The following is a 21,230-nucleotide window of genomic DNA, read 5'->3' as shown; positions in this document are numbered from 1 at the left end:
CAAGATAATCCAGGTAACCGTATCTTCAGGCTGCTGCTATTATCCACAAAAAGTTCTTCCAGAATCGCAAATTACGCATAACGGGATTTGCGTGCTTGACGGCTGTTTCAGCAACTGAGTTAGCTGTTTCAGCAACGGAGTCGGCTGTTTCAGCAACGGCGTCAGCTGTTTCAGCAACGACCGCTCGTTCCCAACAAGGCATATAACTTATCTGCGATCTTTGACTTGTGTTAGCAACAATGCACTTCAATAAATGATAAAATATAAGAGTATTGTGGAATTAAATGTAAGACAGATTAACCATATAATAAAGAAGAGGTTTCTATATACCTTGGGATAAAGTGAATGAAAAAGATATTGAGGTTCATGGTTTTAAGAGTAAAGTGATGTCAAAATATATAGCAAAAATGGTACATAGTGGAGTCCTAACAACACCAGTTCGTCTTTCACACACAAATCTTGATTTTGAATTTCCCCATACAATATATCAATATACATCCTAGTAACATTTGCATAATCAATTATGTTAAATGATTTAAATTGACTAGCAATAATTTTTTCTTCTATATGCAATTGTTTTAACTTCTCCTTTTTTCCTTGGTACATGCCTTTCGTTTGGTTGCACACAAGTTAAAAATTGGTGAAGATTACAATTCCATTGGATCCATACTCCCTAGTTTTTCCTAAGCCTTCTCTCCATGCAATATAATATGCTTCATTGTTTGTTTTCTTTCCAGGTAGATTCTTTTTCCTTTGGAGGACTTTGTTCGTCGCAATACTATATAACACATAAGTAATGATTTCTTGTCCTAGATTGGGATAACATGAAACTTCTATGCATAATGTCCATTTTTCAATCATGTTTAATGGGTTTTTTTATCCCTATAAAAAAATTCAATAAAATGAATAATATATTTCTTTATTTCAAATACCTTAGATCATGGGAGAATGATGAAAAATAAATATCTATTGTGATTGAATGATGGAATATTAGAAGAAGGATTTAGCTTATTATTTTATATCCGACACTTGGATATGATGATTACACCAACAAAGGAATATGATGAGGTAAAAACATGATTAGGAAGAAATAATTATATGGAATTATGTGGGTACGTTGAGTTTGGTATGAAAAATGGACCATTAGGTCTTCTTTCCCAAGGTTTCTTTAGATTCAAATCATATCCTAATTTGTATATGTTGAGTCATATTTGATTTTATAGTGTTGATAGTTTTATAGATATAAGATTACTTGTTATAGGGAAAGATATCAAGTGAGATATATCACCTCCTAAGGGGTAACTACTTGAAGAGCCACCCAAAAGGGAGTATACTTGAAATAATTGGAATTTATTTACTTACATATGATGAATGTGCACTTGAATATATCAAAATAGGAGGTAATTAAATGATATTGAGGAATGTAAGCTCAATGCTCTAATCTCCCTCTTAAAATTCAATTGGAAATGAAATCCTAACTAGAAAAGATATCCATGAAAAATAATAAATACTTATGCATATATGGACCTCAAGGGTCATGCCACCTGACACACCTGGGAAATTTAATAAACTAACCTAGGGAATTTAATAAACTAACCTTTACTATGTTGTGTTAGTGGGGCCATTAGTTTTACACCACCTAAAAGATCATGAAAAGTTTCATACCATAATTTAATGTGAATATCCATTCATTCCATTGTAAAGAGAGATGCCACATCACCAATCTACCTTAGACACCTTAGCTCAATTCAACAATTATTGAGAGAAATTTTTAAAGGAATTTTCCTTAATTCGAATATGGCTATTGAATTTGTGATTTGAGTAAGAATATGCTCCTAATGCACCAATGCTTTAAATGTAAACCCTTTTAAGGAAAGGAAATCCTAATTATAGAAACTATCCATGAAAAGTAATAAAGAGTTATCCATTTATGGACCTCAAGGGTCATGCCACGGAGGATCCATTTTTATTTCCTATCGATGAGGATTTAATAATAAAACATATATTTTTGTAGACCCATGGAAAGCATATCTGATCCTACAAGTTGACTATATGTGTAACGCTGGTGATTGTATTCCATAGTACACCTAAGATATTTAATAAACTAACCTTTACTATGTTGTGTTAGTGGGGCCATTATTTTTACACCACCTTAAAAAATCATGAAAAGGTTCAAACAAAATTTTAAAAGACTTGCCAATGTTGAAGCAGATTTCAAGCCACATTTAGGAATAAATAACAGTGAACTGCAATCCCGTTACTAATTTATTTGAAGAGTATAACAATATGTTTTGGAAATAAATAAATGAAATATTTTTACTGCACAAATATTGAAATGACAGGTGGAAAGTTTATAAACACCTATGTGGTTACTAATGTGAAGATATTAGATACATTAAATGAAGCCATTCCATTTTTAGTCCACTATAGCTTGTTGTGAGACGCTAAGGATTGGTTGTGGAACACAAGTACATGAAATCCTTCTTTCTACTTTCATTGGAAGCTTTAAGAAAAACACAATGAATTATTTTGTTGCATGGTACGAGCTTTATGTGGGTTTAAAGCATTGAAGGATTATATATTTTGGGAAATGGCACCCGTGCTTGCACTTGGCCTTATTCTATTTTATTTTCATGCCATTCGGATCGAGAAAACCATGGTAGAGATGTTGTACCATAGTTTATTTAGTTCACATTACACTTATATTATTATGTGGGGTTAAATATATAATCCTCATGAAATTTCCTATCCATTCATGGATGCTTTGTTGTCAAAGCATGATCAAGAAAATGCCATGTCTTCATTCATGCATGTGTGTTTTCACTTAATATTATCACAATTGAAGAATGGAAAGAGTATAACTTTTAAATTTCTAAAGTAAGTTTTTGTATTTTATATGGACAAGTCCATCCTAGGTTGATTTTCATTGGGAGTTTTTATTAGTTGATTGTTTTGACGGAACTTCTTGTTTCATTTTTTCCATGTAAGGTGTTGATTTGTCCCCACTCTATTTTGGAATACTAACTCTTTTGAAGGTATGAAGAATTTTGTTGATTTCATATTAATTTGGTGTTGATAAAGATTAATCTTGTGATTTGGATGATGTTAATGCGACAATTTATTTTCATGTCTTGATTTTAGTGTTAGAATATTTGTCATTTTTCAATTTTGCTAATGCATTGATGTATAACATTCTCATATATAAATGGCATCATGATTTATGATATCTATTGGAATTGTGTTGGTTCCTTTCTCCTATGTTTATATATATATATATATAAAGTCTTATTTATTTCAGATGGAAATTGATGATAGATGATGGAGAAATAAATGTCTAATGTTAATTAATACCCAATATTGATTCCCAAAAACAAATAACGCAAAGCAAACAATAAAAAAATTAGGTTGCACAAAAATAACATTCAGTGATATTTTTTTATATCTATGGAGAATTATTGCAATGGTCTAGAATGCGAGTACTTTGTAATGAACCTTACTTCTTGATACTTTCTAAGGTGTTTTTTGTGGATTTTGACTTGTTATGATTTTATTTTTTTGAAATGTGTCTTATGATTTTTAACATATAGAAGATGGATTTCCTTCATTTTGCTTACACTGCTCATTGATATCAAAAATCATGTTGGAGAAAAGGCCACATTGACTGAAGGAAAAATTAAGAAGACTTCACAACCACAAGATCATGAGCAGGTTGATGTAGATGATGAGTATGATGATGTAGAAACTAAAATAAATAAAACAAATGCTATATGAAAAGGTCTAGGATTACAACAAAAGATTGAAGAATCTAATTAGTCAGATCTCATATGTTATCAATAAGGTCCTCTTAGTACAATTCATTTGTGGAAAGGCCAATCTAGAAAATAAGAACATTCATCCAAATGCATGAAATAAAGACATATGAAGAAGCACTGAGAAAATCATAGCAAATTGAAACTGAAAAATAATGGGAAATCTCATTGAATGATGAAAGATTGGAAGAAACTATAGAGAGAATGAAAAAATATATCTAAGACCTAGCATTGCAGTTGAGGAAAATGGAGCTTTGGTGTACCACATGCATGTTCGAGGGACATATTAAATAAGAATGTAAATGAAAGGAATCAAATAGTCATAGCATCCCTCATGATGTGATAAAAATAGAATACTATGAAATCTGTGAAAATGGGAAAATGTCATATTATATAACTGATACAATTTGGTGGGGTTGTTCCTACAAACCAACCAATAAATCTATTAGATCTTCCTATAGTGATAAGCTTTGTTGATGCTATGTTTTCAAAGTGGCTTTCAATAACCATATTATTTATGTATAATTTTACATACACAAATTTATTAAAGAAGTTCATTAATTAGATTTTGTATATGTTCCACCTCCTTAGTTGAAGTTGGAAATTTTCTATTGTATATTTATGGAGCCTTTATTACATCTGGTGTGGCTCAGGTGTGTTAATGTGAATTTCCCAAGGCCTTTTTCATGTTGCGTTTATCTTGCTACCACTATCGTTATTGTGACCTAATTGTCTTTTACCAATTTTATTTATATTGAATAATAAAGAATTAAAAGGACTATATAATTCCTAAATTGAAAAAAATTACCAAAAGCTAATTATGAAAATATGGAAGAAAATGGATTTTGAGATAAATAAAATCATGACGATATATAGGATGATAAGGAAGAAATCCATTAGTAGCTAAGGAGCAACAATAGGCAAGAAGTCTCAATGTGTTGTGGCCTTGATGGACGAAGGAGCAACTAGTGAGCATGAAGACATGATTGTAGATGGACTTATGAACATCTAGAGGCAAGATTGGATATCCGAGTTCATCGGCCTAAAGGGGTTGGTGCATTTATAAAGGCAGGTGTTGTAGAATGGAAGTGAAGGACCCATAATGTACATAAAACAAAAAAGAAGCTGTGATTGCATGCTACATCAGCTAGATGGTCAATGTATCTTTTATCTTGTAATCTTAGACTAGTGGATGTATGAGGACCATTATCCCTAGTACGAAAGTCCTAGACTATTGTATTATCTGTTTGGTTAATATAACAAAGTTTGGTTGTTGATTAAATTTGTAAAAAGTGGTGTATATTTTATGCACTGGTAGATTTACCATCGTATAATATTTTGCTATGAAAATTAGTCTTGTTGTTATATTCCACTATGAAAAGTAGTATTGTGTTTTATTGTCAGTACAAAAGCATCTATGTTCTATTATACATGGCATATTATATTGAGTTAATTTTTAGTAACATTCCAATGAAAAAAATGTAGTGGTTGATGTGTTTGTTGTCTCTTGGATAAAATTAGTTGAGAGATTTTAGGATTTATTCTTAATTCTTTTTTGAGTGATGATTCTCACCCATGGAGATTTTTTGAGGGAACTTCACTGAAAAATTTAGGTAAATATGGTGCGTGGGATTGTTTTTATTTTACTTCCTCTAACTATATATCTTTTTCATTTGCTCTTGGATAAGGGACCAATAACTGGGACAATATATCAACCCTAGTAGTGCTTCTTGGATTAGCCATTAAAAATAATGTAAGTAGAGTCTAGGTCTATGGGAGCTAAACATTTTCACTGGATTGGCTCAATGTTAAAATCACCATGAAAAATTTACATCTTCAATTAGTGATGAAGTAGGTATCGACTATGAGAGTTAGCTTTTACACAGTCTATTTTGCTCACAATATTTGTAAACATAACTCCAAGGTTGATTCTTAACTAAAGTTGGTGTTCATTGGAGGCTAGAATGATGAAGTTTATGGAGGAAAATGAGGGTGTTATCTCAGAACATCCACTCTTCTAATTTCTATAATCTTCTTTATCTTCTCATCCACTAATTCCTCTGGCGGCATAGTTAGATGATGTTCATGGTCTACTAGTTGGTAGTCTTCCTGTTTATTATTTCTTTTACTGTGGAGTATGGATTGTAATGGCATCATGCACATGCAATAGAGTAGCTATCGTTTATATGGATCTGGTTGGTTCTTTCTAATAATAATGTTGGTATATTCCAATGTGGCCAAAATTTTTTCTGAACTAAAGTATCGTGTTGTGTAGAGGTAGAATTTTAGAAATGTAATGTATCTGTTTCATTTTTTACTATTTGCATTTTTTTTGTGGTGAAAACATGAACATGTACACACACACACACCCACATGTGTGTGTTGTGAGAGAATTTATGGACTAACTTGACTCGTTGGGTATTTTAAGTTATGCAAAATGCCTTGGGGTCAATTCCCCAGGATGGTTGTGTCTATTGTGTGCCTCTCTCAATGTTGTTATCAGGTCAAGAGTTGTAATTAACACTGACAATTTTACATTGTGCACCATCCATGAAATGAAAGGAAGTTCCTAGGGGTTTCCCTATATGGTTTCTTCGAAATAAATTATATAATACACACATATAGATATTGTGTGTGTGAGAGAGAAAGCGCAAAATTCTCCAACTCACCACTTGACCAAAATAGACATCCAATGCCAAAGAAAGAAAGGTAATAAAATATATTCCAAACCACGAATTTTTTAACCTCGAGTTGCTTTTTTGGAGGTTTATAATTTCCCTAGGTTACAATATGATTTCACCGGATATTCAAGGGAAAGAAGATTCCTTTAATTCATACATCAAAGGAGCATAAGGATGTCAAGAAATGATAAGCCATTGATTCATATGGAAATACAAACTAAATACATTGAAAAATTGACTCGATATAATTATCTACAATTTATCACTATACAAAATTTGGTTGTTGAGATAATGAATTAGTTAATTGCTTAAGAAAACTAAATACACGCTATCCACTAACACGCAAAATTTCTATGAAAGTGTGAATCTGACACAAGACATTGATACGAAAGTGTGTCCCCCTCCTATGAGAATGTGGATGTCTAATAAGAACTGAGTTTTAGTTAAGCCCTTGGCTTCACTGGCATAGAAAATAATAACTTAAAATGAAACAAAAAAAAACACATCATGACAGAAAATCAAATATGAACTGATGTCTCTGAATGCTACTCGAGACTTAGGCAATCCTATATATTTTTATTATTTTTGGCTATTGTGCATAGATAGAATTGGAAACAAAATAAAAGTGTTTTCTACGACTCCTTTTATTTTTCTCCATTTCTTCAGTCTTAAACTTGAGAACATGTAAATGATGTCAAAGCAAGTTGAGCACAAAAACAATAGTGAAAATAAAATATGCAAGCATGGAAATATTTACTAATGAGGATTTCTACATTATAGATTTAGATAATTGCATTGGAAATAGATGGGGAATGCATCCAACATTTTGTTATTTGGCATTTCCTCCAGAAAAATCAAGTGTATTCTCTATTGTGTTGTATCCTATTAGCATGCAACTAGAAGCCCATTACAGGGCTTCATATCATAAAACAAATAAATAAGAGGTGAAGAGAAACTGAAAGCTGACATGTTCACATATTCCTGACGAAGAAGTTTGACATGAGTTCTAGATCAAGGAGACATCATATGAGACACAAATAATTTGTTCTTACCCAAAATTCTTCAAGGCCACCATAACCCATTTCTCCTCCTCACCTGAATTATGGTTCAAATGTTGTAATCACCTATTCCTTAACATTTTCCCCTTTCCCGCCCTTTGATGCTTTTGCTCCTCCCACTCTCATCAAACCCCAATCGAGAATATTAGTTAATTGATAGAAAACTCTTAGAGACGGACCAAAAAATCCCTGAACTGCCTTGTTTGAATCCTCTCATGGTATCTACTAGATAGGTTCACTGCTAACTTCCATAAAAGGTTAGTAGAAACCTGTAATATGTCGACATAATCCAAGCCTCAACTACTAGTAATACCACGCGACCACCCTCTATACTGAACCAAGCTCTATGAATAAGGGGTTAGTTGGAATATGGTCCCCTCAATTGCAAAATTCCGAGCTTGTGAAATTACATTCAATTGTCGTTCTTTCCATTATTTTCGCAAAGGTGCACATTTATTCCTGTGATGGCATTTTGGCACATGTTGCAATGTGAGAACTGTTAATTATGCAAACTGTGGTGTGCTAGTATTTCCTCTAAGATATATTGTTCATACCATTTTTTGATGTATCCATGGATCTTGGCATAGTCATGATGAGTAATATGTGGTAGTGGAGTGGTTCCACAAGATGAATTTGTTGATTTATTGCAAGTATCATTGGCCAAGACGTAACGATGTTATTTCTCCAAAACGTATGGGATGCATTTTGAGCTTCTAGAGTCCATAACCTTAGATAGAGACAGTAACCATTTTTGGAAGGCATTGTGGAATGTGATGGATATTATGCAAAATCAACGCATTCCTTTTCACCCCCAAATGAATGGGTAGACACACATTGCTAGTAGGACGCTTGTTCATTTGTTTAGGGGATTTCACTATGACACTAAGACTTGAGATGAAAATCTAACATATATTCAACATTGTTGTATCAAGTTGTTTGTCATTTCAGCAACAAGTCACCATTTGAGACTCATTTGGAATTTCTTCATATATGTTTGTTTATAGGAGTTCTAGATCAAGGATACATCATATGAGACACAAATAACTCGTTCTTACCCATAATTCTTTTGGGGCACCATAACCCATTTCTCTTCATCACCCAAATTATTGTTCCAATGTTGTAATCACCTATTCCTTACCGTCTGCCCCTTTCCTTCCCTCTGATGCTTTTTCTCCTCCCATTTCCGCCAAACCCCAATAGATAATATTAGTTAATTGAAAGAAATATCTTAGAGATGGACTAAATAACCCCTGAAATGCCTTATTTCAATCCTCTCATTATATTTACTCACTAGGCTACTACTAACCTCCATATAAAGTGAGTGGAAACGTGTAAGATATCCACATTTAATCCAAGCCTTAATCACTAGCAATATCACATGAGCACACTCTATACTAAATTGATCTCTGTGAAGAAGGGCTCAGTTGGAATATCGTCCCCTCAATTGTAAAAGTCCAAGCTTGTGAAATTACATTCAATCTCTAAATCATTTCTGCTACTTTTCTCATTACAACTAACTCTATTTCAATTTCAACAAGTGCGTTTGCCCCAAGCGAACTCTATTTCAATTTCAACAAGTGGATTGGTGCCATAGTTTAGATAAGTTTTCCTAATTTTTGTTAATAAAAATAGGAAAAATAAAAAAAGGATTATTTTAGAGATAAAATGAATAAAATTTATTATCTCAACATTGGACTTACAAACATTAAGATCAATAGAACAAATCATGGTTTTTAATATAAAATGTTTGGATTGCTTTTTGGTATAATCTTCAGTCATGAATGATAAGGGGAAAATGTACTTTTATACCATCTTCTCTACTTTCTTAGATCACAAACTCATTAGATTAATCTTAAAGTTAAATTAAGACCCAAGACTCTTTCCCTTCAGATGTAATCTAATTTAGTTCTCAAAAAATCAAGAGGACTTGATCATGTTTTAAAAGAAGTAGTTAACACACTCTTTTTTGCTTAGGAGCAAACATTGGAACATGTAAATTTTACCTTAAGGAGCTAGGCTAAGAAAAATTTCGTGCCTCCAAAAGTAGAGAGAGGGCAAAATATTTTAGTAGAAATATATGGATAGAATGAAAAATAAAAAGTAACCCTCTTCATAACAATACAAGGCCAATTTATAATAGTCTTTGAATCCCCTATCACTTGTAAGCTTAGATTATTGAAGTGAACCAATTAAAATGACTAACACAAATGATTGATTCATATTATTGTAGTAATTAGACTAAATTAGTCATTCACATTAGTCTTTTTTAATTGTATTGTACTTATTGTCTATTGATATATTTTAACCTATGACTAAATTAGTCATTTTTAGGTGGGTCACTTAATATCTCTCATTTATGGTAGTATTTCACTTGGAAAAGTTGTAGTGACTAATCTATTTAGTCAGCTAGTCACTAATTTCTCATTTTCCACTAGTTCAAGAAAAAATTCCTTAAGGACAGGAACCTATACAAAATTTGCACCATAATTCTATGGGCCCTTCGAAATTATGGACAAAATTGGACTCATATCTTATCAATTAGCATTACCTAGACATATTCAAGTGCATAATGTTTTTCATGTATCTTTACTATGGAAATATGTACATGATGGGTATCACATAATTTATTGGAAATTGCTACAAGTGGAACCCGAAGGATACTTCCTGGCATAAAAACTTTGTATCCTAGATGATAAAGAGATCTTGCTCCAGAATCAAGTTGTCGTTCAGGTTAAAGTGCAATGGTATCACTTTACTCTCGAAGAGGCCATGTGGGAGCAGGAAGATGAGAAGTGAAAGAACTATCCAACACTTTTCTAAGGGGAAGTAACTGGGAATTAAACACCAGGGATAATGTAAATAAAAATGGGGGGAGATCTAATACCCCTCCATTTCTGTAATATTTGTTTCATTTTCCAGACTGAGTTATGTTAGAGTAGATGGATGGAAATCCATAAATTGTTGGTTAAAGAAATACATTAAAAATTCTTATGTAATAAGTAATTTTATTAATAAATAAAAAGGGGTGAAATTACTTGGGAATGAGGAAGTTGAGTAAGAGATTCTTGCCAAAGAAAGAAAAACAAAAATCTCATTATTGGGTGAGATTGAGGTAAATATTCAATAATAAAAACTTATAGATAAGATTTAGCAAATTGGAGGAAAAAATCCATTAAATCACTTATCTAAGGAAAGAAGCTAAGAAAAGATAAGAATAAGGCATTGCGAGAGAGAGAAGTAGGCTTTAAAGGAAAAAGCCTAGGCAAGTGGAATTTCAAAACCACAAAAGTGGGACGTCGCTGAAAGAAAAATTGATTATGGAAGAAAAGTTATAAAATACATACTGAGGTGTCAATAGAGGTTGTTAATACCTGGAACATACATCTCATCTTGGGGTTGAACTAGAGGATTCAATTCAAGGTTGGGTGGAAAACGGTGTGAAATTTCCAAGTGTTCCCTAGTTGGTGGTTATGGTTAGATTATCTGTTACTTTATTTTAATTTTAGTATACGATGATTTATAGGTAGATGTTGTCTCCAGCTAAGATGCATGCACTCTGTAATTATAACTTTAGTTTCGCTTGAAAATTGAATGTACTGCAAAGATGCATGTACTTTGTCATTATAACCTAGCTTGTGGGAAATTTGATTTTATTGTTACAATGCATGCAAGTTGTTATTCGTAATTTTAATTCTTTCTAAGAGAGAGTATGGATTTTACAATTTAGTTGACTACATATAATGAGCAAAAAGAATCAAGGGAATTTAAAGTCTTACATCGCTATGTATGAATGCAACCAAGCACGTTAAGGGTGGGATCCAACACTTACAAGGTTCTGACTTTCTTACTAATAAATATTTTTAAGTCTAAGAAAAAATGAAAAGTCAACAAAATTGTGCATACATGGTCTTTACAGGTATAAGAGATAACATGTAGAAGGGTGTAGAGGAACAAAATTTTTTTAGTAGAAAATAATTAATGAACCCAGGAAGGGTAATTATGAGGAAATTATGTTAGAACTTAGGCATACTTTAGTCTCTCCTTAAATATACTTGATAGGAACTCAAATTCTAGTGGGAGAGAACTTAAGCAACTTCACACAGTAGACAAACTGTTAAAAAAATTTCACCTAGTTACTAATTACTTAACAGGTCATATTAAACGCGACATTTGAAGGAAAACTAGAAAAGAAGTTGAATACAAGAGACCAATAAGATAATAACTATTTCTTTGGTTTATATACAAAATTGACTAGTAGAATGAAAGAATTGAGATTATTGGAATACATGTAGAACAATAAATGGTATAGAGAGCGAAGTAAGGAATTCAACCAATACAACACATGAAATGGAACTTAGAAAAATATATATAAATACATGTAAATTTCCACTCATAGATATCATTACTCGAAAAAGAAAAAGAAGGATCGGTATCAACCTAGAACAGGTTGTATTAATAATGAAACTATTAAGGATTAATTATATTAGTAGTTATGAGAGAACAAACTATTCCTATAATAGAATTACAGAATTACACATAGGTATTTTCATTGTGTTAGGACTACACTTTACAATACAAAAAAATAGGAGCCTATGCTTATAATAATTTAAGGGCTCTAGAGTATAAGCTTGTACAAAGTAGTGCTAGGAGATACAAACTAAATAAAGGAAACAAAGAAAAAATTTCCATCACTAAAGAAATTAACACCTAAACTTCTCATGAGATGTTCGTTTGTGAGTGAATCGCATTAACCCTGGCTTCCCATGAATCCAAGCGAAACAGTGAACTGAATGGAACCCCAAAAAGGGAATGTAACTGACCTGAAAACCACAGTGTTTGAATGTCAATGTTGACCATGCTTTTTGGCTGCACTTAGAGAGTTATTGTATGAGTATTTATACATGAAAGACAGAGGAGACAGAGTATAATATTCTAGAATTTGAAGTCGGTTTTAACAAGATAAAAACCATTACATGAGAAATCAAGTTCACACTATCTAAGAAAGGAAAACACGCTTCCATCTGTACCTAAACAAAGAAAACAAGTAACCTTTTAGCCGCTAGTGGGGAATTAGAGATAACCGTAAGTGGCAAAGGTAAATAGGAAAAAAAAAAGATGACCTAGCAAGGGTTTCGCTACAAGCCTTATTCAATAAAGCCAGAGAGGGGTTGTTCCCTAGGGGAAAGCCCCAGAAATGTGAGGTTTTTGTTATAGGCTGAGATAAAAAAATGGGACTATAGAGGTGTTTGTGCCATAATAAAAATCCAAGTATGCATTGAAACATTTATATTGTATGTCTTGACAATTGGGTCACTGAACTAAGTTGGCCAGCCTAGTTTTTCATCGCCCCTACATCAAAAATGGAAAAAAATGAAGCCTGTCAGTGACTGTGACTATGAAAATTCTACAACATTGGAAAAATTAAAATGAGAGCGGAGTATAGCGAATTGAAATACCAAGATTACCTGAAGCCAATTGAGTAGCGAAGTGGGAAAAGAGGGTCCTCAACATATGCGATATACCTGGAACCAGAGTAGAAGGAACATAATTTTATCGACTTGGGAAGTAGAGTGATCAAAAATGAAAAACAGAGGTGATGAAAAGCAGTCCACGAGAATTCCATAAAAAGGGGAGCAAAATAACTAGAAAAACAAACAAAATTTACCTGTAGAGCTTGAAGAAATGACAAATTTGAGGCTAACATAGTTCTCATTGCAACCATGATATTTGTGTGCCACTGAGAGGCCATGAGCCAAGAATGGATTAAAGAGTAACACTACAAAGGCACCAGGCATAGAAAGCAGCAGAGAAACTGTCATACTAATGAAATGTCTACAGAATATAAAGGTTAGGGTTGCGGAACTAGATCTAAACCCTAGATTGCAAATCTCACATCTCAACCATCCAAACGCTATCAATGTGGTCACATACACTCCATGTGAAGGAGGTAGCTGTGGAGTAAGAGGATTGGAAATTATAGTTCCCATGATGGAGCATAATAGGAAGCATTTAGAAACATTGGAGTTCGTATAATCACATGATAAGGGTGAGTAAAATACACATCGGTGAGATATAAGTTAGGCTATGTATGATGGTAGCAACATAAAAAATATCTAAATGCATTACAAACCTTAGAGAAGGGCGTACACACATACCTGCTAGATAAAGATAATATCAAGGTCATGAACCCTAGAATGAACCCAAGTTAACAATACCATTTGTTGGTCAAGGGGCGTATACCCACATTGATACTATGCATTTTGATGGTTATTCCAAACATAGGTGAGTATCAAATGTTAAGTGTAGAATAGGAACAACATTACGATGGGTAAGTCTACAAATGTATACTTTTAATAAACTCATGGAATAAGTTTATATATATATATATGCAATAAGTTTATATATATATATATATATATGTGTGTGTATATTTCAAATTCATATAGATATTTCAAATTCATAGGAGGGGATGGATGGAGAGTTCATAACTAATACCATGTCCATAACATCTTCATGGGAAAACGATAACATACATGACAATAGGTATGTTGTTGTTATATATGTATATAAAGAAAAAATATCTTTTATTGGTCTTTGGTGGATGGTGGAGTTGTAACATAAGCATCTCAAAGGTTAAAATTTATCATATCTACACAAAAATATGGTTCTAAGAACAACTACAACCGATTATAGGGCAACGTCTATTCTCACTAGGACCAAATAAATGTTGTAGAGCATCCCAAAGTTTAATTTTTATCATATCTTCACAACAATAAAAAATGGATCTTCATGTGAATCATCTTTCTTTCTTTTCTAAATTAATTTTCATTTCTTTCAAAAATCATAGTGCATCAGTAAACTAGAAACATCTAGATTACAACATTTTAGTTCATGATATCAAATACCATGATGTTTAAGGGATTTTTATTGTTTTCCTTTAAGCCTGCATACATCAATGCATTGTTCAATGTTATATGTAACAACTAAAGAATTAGATATTTCCTAATATTCCTACTACAAATCCCTAGCTACATGTTCAACTGGGGTCATTACATCTTTCTCCCTTTCTGATTTGTCAGATTCACCAAAACACTTTTCGCTACAGATAGCCAACACAATTAACACTAATCCTAATTCATAGTCCTTAACTAGACATTTCTCCATGCTAATCTCATCATAAGTGAATAAAAAAAAAATAATGCTAGTGAAAGGCTTAGTAATCAACCTATCTCTTAATCACAATTAGATCTTTGAATAATGCCATATCTCAATTTAAGAACTAAAGAGCTCCCATGCAATGTCATTAATGATATTTTGTATGTTTTCAAGGGATGTGATGTGATGGTTCTACACACTCTAATGTAATGCTTTAAATTATTAAATAAATTAATAAATAAATAATAAATAATACATAAAATGAACTATCAGAAAAAAAAATATAAAAAAATAAAAAATATATGGAAAAATATAAATTATAAATTATAAATTAAATGTAAATATATAATGAAAAGTAGATTATTCTTATAAAAAGATATTTAACTATTTTTATATAACGTATAAGTGTCTCCCACTGCAATCAAAACTACTCATACACTACAATCAGAATTACTCATAAGGTGGGATAGCATAAAACTACTCATACACTACAATCAGAATTAGTCATAAGGTGGGATAGCATTAAGAGAAAAAAATAAGATTTCATTTTGTAAAATTTTAATAATATAAAAAAATATTATAATTTTTTTTTATCATTTAATAAAGAATGAAGAGATAAAGAAAGAATGAAGAGATAAAGAAGTACAAAATAATAATAAGAGGTAGTTAATCCTAAAAAAAAATCAAGATTGCACAAAATAAGAATAATTTTATAAGCTATCTAATAAAATTGGGAAGATATTTGAGATGTAAGAATATATCATTTTTGTGACATTGAGAGTATGGACGTTCAAAACACTTTAGGGTGTAAGAATATTTTATTTTAGTGACATTAACAAAATTTGGAGTTAGATAGTTCCCAAAATACCTTGAGATGTTAGAATATGTTAGTTGGAGTAGTCCCAAAACACTTTAAAATGCAAGAATATGTAATTTTTGTGATATTAAGAAAATTAAAGATGAAAGGAACTTTCTCCTAAAGTGATGTTAATATCTAGATTTAATCTCAATTTCAAAATATTTCTCACCAAATTAATATTAGCTAATTTTTTAAGTCATAAAAAATATGGTAAATAATTTGATATTTGGTAATAAGCCAAATAAACTCTTAGAATTAATTATCATTATTTTTAATATAGACCAAAATATCATTATCAAAATGGTTTCAATTTATTGATAAATTATCATTTAAAATTTAAAGAGTTATTATAAAAAATATGGTATAGGTTATAAAAGAGGAGGGAATCTTTTTAACTCTTTGTTTGAAATTGCGGTTTTAACTCTTTGTTTAAAATTGCGGTTTTATCTCATATATCTTTGAGAAAAAAAAGAATTCAAGAAAAGATAAATTAAACCGGGGTTATATTTTAATTTAATAAAAAAATACACATATTGGAAAGGAAACAACTAAAAATACAAACAATAATCCAATTCAGAATAACGCATAATAGAATGGTTATGTATGCCCAAAAATACTTAAAAATAATTAGAAATTTTTTAACTACATATTCAACTCATATATGTTGAGCTTTTTATGGATACATTGGTGTATAATATGGTTAAGAGCCTTAAAGAAGAATTTACATACAAATCTCTGGCAATATATCACTATCAATTAACTTTTAATTCTGCGATCCTAAAATAATTGAGGAATTTTGGAATGGTAAGTTTGGCCAGTGGGCGAAGAGGTGTTTTTATTTCATTTATATGGCTACTCTAATAATATTTATACAAAGTCATAATAAATTTTAAAATGATCAATATCATGAAAAATTTGCTTATAAACATGTGCTCTGTATTTATCTATCAGCGCACAAATCTGGTGGATATCAAAGATTTATCATCGAGTTCTACTAAAATGGACGACGCAAAACATTCATTGGGTTTATGCTAAATACAACTTCAGTTCGCGAAATTATTTTCATATTCTTCTAATAACTGCGTGCATTTCTTCACAGGATTGAGAGTTGAAAATGAAATTCTGTTTTCTATGTATAAAATGATAATAAATCAGGACATTGACGACTGTGGTTGCAACTGAAAGTAGTGGAAGGGATTTTGTGGAAGCGTACATATAGATAATAGATTGCATTACTATCATGACAAAAGCATGCTTGTGCAACAGCATGAACATCCATAATTAACAATTCTTCCGAGTGATTATTCAATTTCTATCACTCTTTTCTCTGCAAGAAAAAACCCCTTTGTTAACTTTATGCAAATTGCATTTATATTCTGTTTCCAGCTTGCCCGCTTTGAACCCTTTCCCGTTTATTTCTGGCAATTGTTTTTCAACAAATAAATCACCTCTGAGCAACTATTTCCCTCTGAAGTACTCCATACTCATTTCCTTTTCGTATGATGCCTTCCATGTTTTTTTTTACTCTCAAGTATAACTTCTTCGTTTAGACATTCTCTCTCCTGTTATTTGAAGCCAATAGTATCATTCTTTCAAACTATTAATATGCCATGTGAAAACTTAAGGACAGTCTTGACAAACAGAATTGAAAATGTATTTGAACCAAACCTGATCACAAAAGGGTGTTAGTTATTTCAGAGTGCAATCCAAAAAAATGGAAGGAAATTGCCAATATAAATGTTCATTCAAGCACACAAAAGGTTTAAACCCACCGGATACAAAATTTTATAAGATTGGAAGAAAATTCAATACAATGTCTTTGAAGTAAACTTGAAAACAGATGAAATTGCAATGGCTGGACTGAGTGACATATGAAATAAATTCCACGAGTCCCTATAGCATTGCCAATGTGACAAGCAAGATGCTACCGTTCTGATTACATTTCATAAAATAAAGAAGATGCCAAGAAAACCAATCCTATGAATGCAAGGAAAAATGTCTGCCAAGTTATTGGACAGACTACGTTAGTGATCAAGTAGCCCTGTGCGTCTTGTCTGAAAACGTGGTCTTCTGGTCGGCGCAGGTGTCCAAAATCTCCGTTGATAATCAGTCCCACCATACCAAACGTAGCTGTTGTCATCAACAGAAACGACAGCGACATCGCAGCAAGCACCAGACCTCCCTCTGCAGCAACCTCTTCGAATGCAAAGTGAGCCAGTGGGAAAACAAAGCCCAAAATGGTGAAAACAAAACCCAAAATGAAGTGGCCTCTGCTTACTCCTGGTCTTTCGCCGGTGGACCAGAGTCCGGACAGAACAGCACGAGAGAGAAGAAGGAAGATTGAATTCAAAGGAGAAGGTGTTTTCGCGGTCCGAAATAAAAAACGAGCGAACAATTGACTGCAAAGCATGCTGAGGGCAAAGTGAAAACCCATACTGGAGGGATAAATGGGTGAGATTTTAACTGCCATTGCACCCAATAATACGGTTAGGTAAATATATCCAACGGTAGCAATTGATGATCTTCCTTGCGGATCTAGTATGGGAAGCAACGGTATAGGCAACCCTATGCTTAACACCAGCCATCGTAGCAATTTGGTATGTAAAAAGCGGATCCCAGCCGAGAATCCCAGCAGCCAAGAAATAACACAAATGATAACTACCAACCATTGCAGCCTTCTCCCATTTCTATCAAGTATGTCACGGCCATTTACTCTTTCAGGATTGATTTCATTATGCTCTCCCTCCACCTCCATTTTAGCATACGAGAAGAAACTTCTGAAATCCTCCCGCCAAACTGCAAGTGATATTGATGAAAGAGCTGGCTCCCCGGTTTCATGTTTTGGTTAAGAATACATATACATATATGAAAGTGTCAAGTTAGTTACGTTAAGCTGTCTTAATCAAGCTATTTACGTTGAAGTTTGTTCATCCAAACGGTTATATTAATTCTGTTTGTTTGTTGTGTCGCCAGGTCTCCATCCAAATTGTTATTTTAATTCCACTGTGTTGGTTTTGCGTTCTCCTTACAAACTGATATTTTAATTTCTGTTTTTCTTTTGGGTTTTCTCCTTCCAGAGAGTTATTTTAAATTTTAAATTCCTGTTTTTCTTTTGGGCTTTCTCCTTCCAGAGGGTTATTTTAAATTCTGTTTGTTGGTAGAGTCGCCATTTCCATCCAGACTGACTGTTGTTATAGTTTCTGTTTATTTGTTGTTATAGTTTCTGTTTATTTGTTCCGTTTTTTTCCGGCTAAACTGTTAATTCGATTTTCCGCTAGTATTGCTTGAATTTTAAACGTTACAACTCTATTTCGCCTCAACGTTACAACTCTCTTTCGCCTTTTGTTTATTCTGTTGCAACCAAACGTGAGTAGTCATGTTTCGACGGAGATACTTGTGGAAGATGGCGGTACATGGCGGCACAGGATGAATATTCCTGTCCTTTTCTGCGTAGAAAAAATTATTTTGTTTCGTGATATTGGTTCATTTTTTATATACTTACATCGGAAGTTGTCATGCGCTATTGTGATCAACAAAAGAATGAAGAGGGTCATTCCAAACTGAGCTGGACTGAAAGTATATTGTGTTTTTTTTTTTTTTTTGCATTATTTATTCATACAATTGATGATCTTCAAATCCTATTCGCCATCATAGTAGTAGAATCTGGTTTAAATATAATACGCCCAACCACACTTGAGGTACGAAATGAACAATTTATTTTTTGCTTTTAAATATAGAAAAAATGATAGTGATAACAAGGCGGTTGTGGTAGCTGAAATTTTATTTCCAATAAAATAAAAGCATTATATGTAATTTATACTTTAAATTTTTATAAAAAGTTAGAAGAGTTTTTTTAGTAATGGTATTTACTTAATAGGTTTTAAAAAACGTTTTATTTTTAAAATGAGATATATGATTCAAGTGTGGGTGGCATAAGGATGTCCACTCTTGGCTTAATTATTTGGGGATTAAGGAGGAGACCATCAAAGGAAGTAAGGATAGTGTCAAAGATACTATTACCTCCAATTTTAAAGACAAGTTGTGGGATGATAAGGAGCTAGAGGGTAAAAGGAAGTTAAGACACTATAAGGAGGTGATGAGCCCCACCCTTGATAACCAGAATTATCTTTGTGTTAACAAAAACTAAGAAAAAAATGAACATCTCTAGGATAAGGACTAATTCTTATGAGCTTGGTAGGATAAGAACTAATTCTTATGAGCTTGGAAATGTAACCTCGTTGTGGGCTACTCCCAAAACTCCATGAGATGATAAGATGTGTCAGACTTACCATACTAAGAAGGTGGAAGATGAAATACACTTCCTTTTAGACTCTCAGAGATGATAGGATCTCTCAGATTTACCATACTAAGAAGGTGGAAGATGAAAGCAACTTCCTTTTAGACTCTGAGACTCTTACTCACATCGGTAGTTCACTAACATCCACCACCTTTCCAATCTTCCTAACTTATTAAGACAACCCAACTATAGCGATCTTGGAGGGTTTCTTTATCTTATTTTTTATCACATAAATAAGATTTTGAAGAATCACAATTAGATTCTTTTTGTTTAGATTCTTTTTCTTTTCTTGAGCTCCCATAGACCACATTAGTTTTAGTGAACTCTATTTTTCACCACCACCATCTAATTTTAATCTTATAATTGCATTATATTATCTTATTGAAAAAATTATAATTTATACATGAAAAACATTTCATTATTAAAAATAAATTTAATAAATTTATCTCAGTCATCGTGATCTTTATTAGTGAAACGTTTTTTTTTAAATAATTTATTCTCATTTATGAAGTTAAGAAAATCAAGTTTAGGTGCAGAAGAAAATAGAATCAAAATGTTGGGATGAGCAACATTTTTTTTTAAATATATATTTATTCCTATTAAAAAAATAAATTTAAATGAAAGAGGATAATAATATAATGGAAGATAATAATGATTAATGTTCATTAAAATTAAATTTAAGTTATCTCACTTAAAAAAAAAGTAAGGAATTAATTAGATTTATTTAAATTTTATTTTGTACATTATGGTTTTGTTAAGTTAAAAGGTTAATTTCCACTGAGATCAAATTTGATCTATTCGACTTTAAGATGATCAAAGATTGCTTCTTTGAAAAATAAAATAAAATAAGGTCATCATAGCTTCACCGAGTGAAGAATGATATGTTGGATATTCTAATAGAAAATGTTTTTGTTTAACACTTGGTTTCATTATCCAACTAATCCGAATTTGTTCTTATTTTAGCAATGCTCATTTATTTTGGTGGTTAAAGGAAGGAGCTACTTTTGATTTCTTAAACTAAGGTTCATCACCCCATTATAACATTTTAATTTTGTTTTCCCCTCAAATTATTTATCCCACATTTTCTCCTTCAATTTAGATGTTATACTATTTTTACTATTGTTCTTTGTTGTATGACCTGCTTCTTTGATCCTCATTATCATCCTTATACAATCCCAACTTGAGCTTCCCACTTGAGCTAAAGGTGGTTTTACTTGGATTTTGAAATAATTTTAAGAATACTCTGATGGGGCCAGCCCACGTGGTCCCGCCGTCGTTACTCCCCACTTGATGTTGTAATGTCAATTGATGTTTATAATCATCGGGTTTCGGATATACGCAACTTGATTTTCAATCTATGTTTAATTAAGA

General features: G+C 32.2%; 1 protein-coding gene across 1 annotated transcript; it reads right to left on the bottom strand.

Moving 5' to 3' along the window:
• Positions 1 to 17,498: 17,498 nt before the first annotated feature.
• Positions 17,499 to 18,317, bottom strand: LOC149255228 (putative purine permease 11). Its single transcript, XM_089454985.1, has one exon. It carries the CDS (start codon positions 18,315 to 18,317, stop codon positions 17,499 to 17,501), a length of 819 nt encoding a protein of 272 aa, XP_089311111.1.
• Between the last annotated feature and the right edge of the window lie 2,913 nt (positions 18,318 to 21,230).

This window comes from Pinus tabuliformis, chromosome 7 (genome assembly GCF_031772625.1).
Source record: "Pinus tabuliformis cultivar Carrire ecotype Pingquan chromosome 7, CPIR1, whole genome shotgun sequence".
Classification (NCBI taxonomy): domain Eukaryota; kingdom Viridiplantae; phylum Streptophyta; class Pinopsida; order Pinales; family Pinaceae; genus Pinus; species Pinus tabuliformis.
Note: the sequence above shows the minus strand (reverse complement) of the source record. Positions and strands in the feature narration are given on the sequence as shown.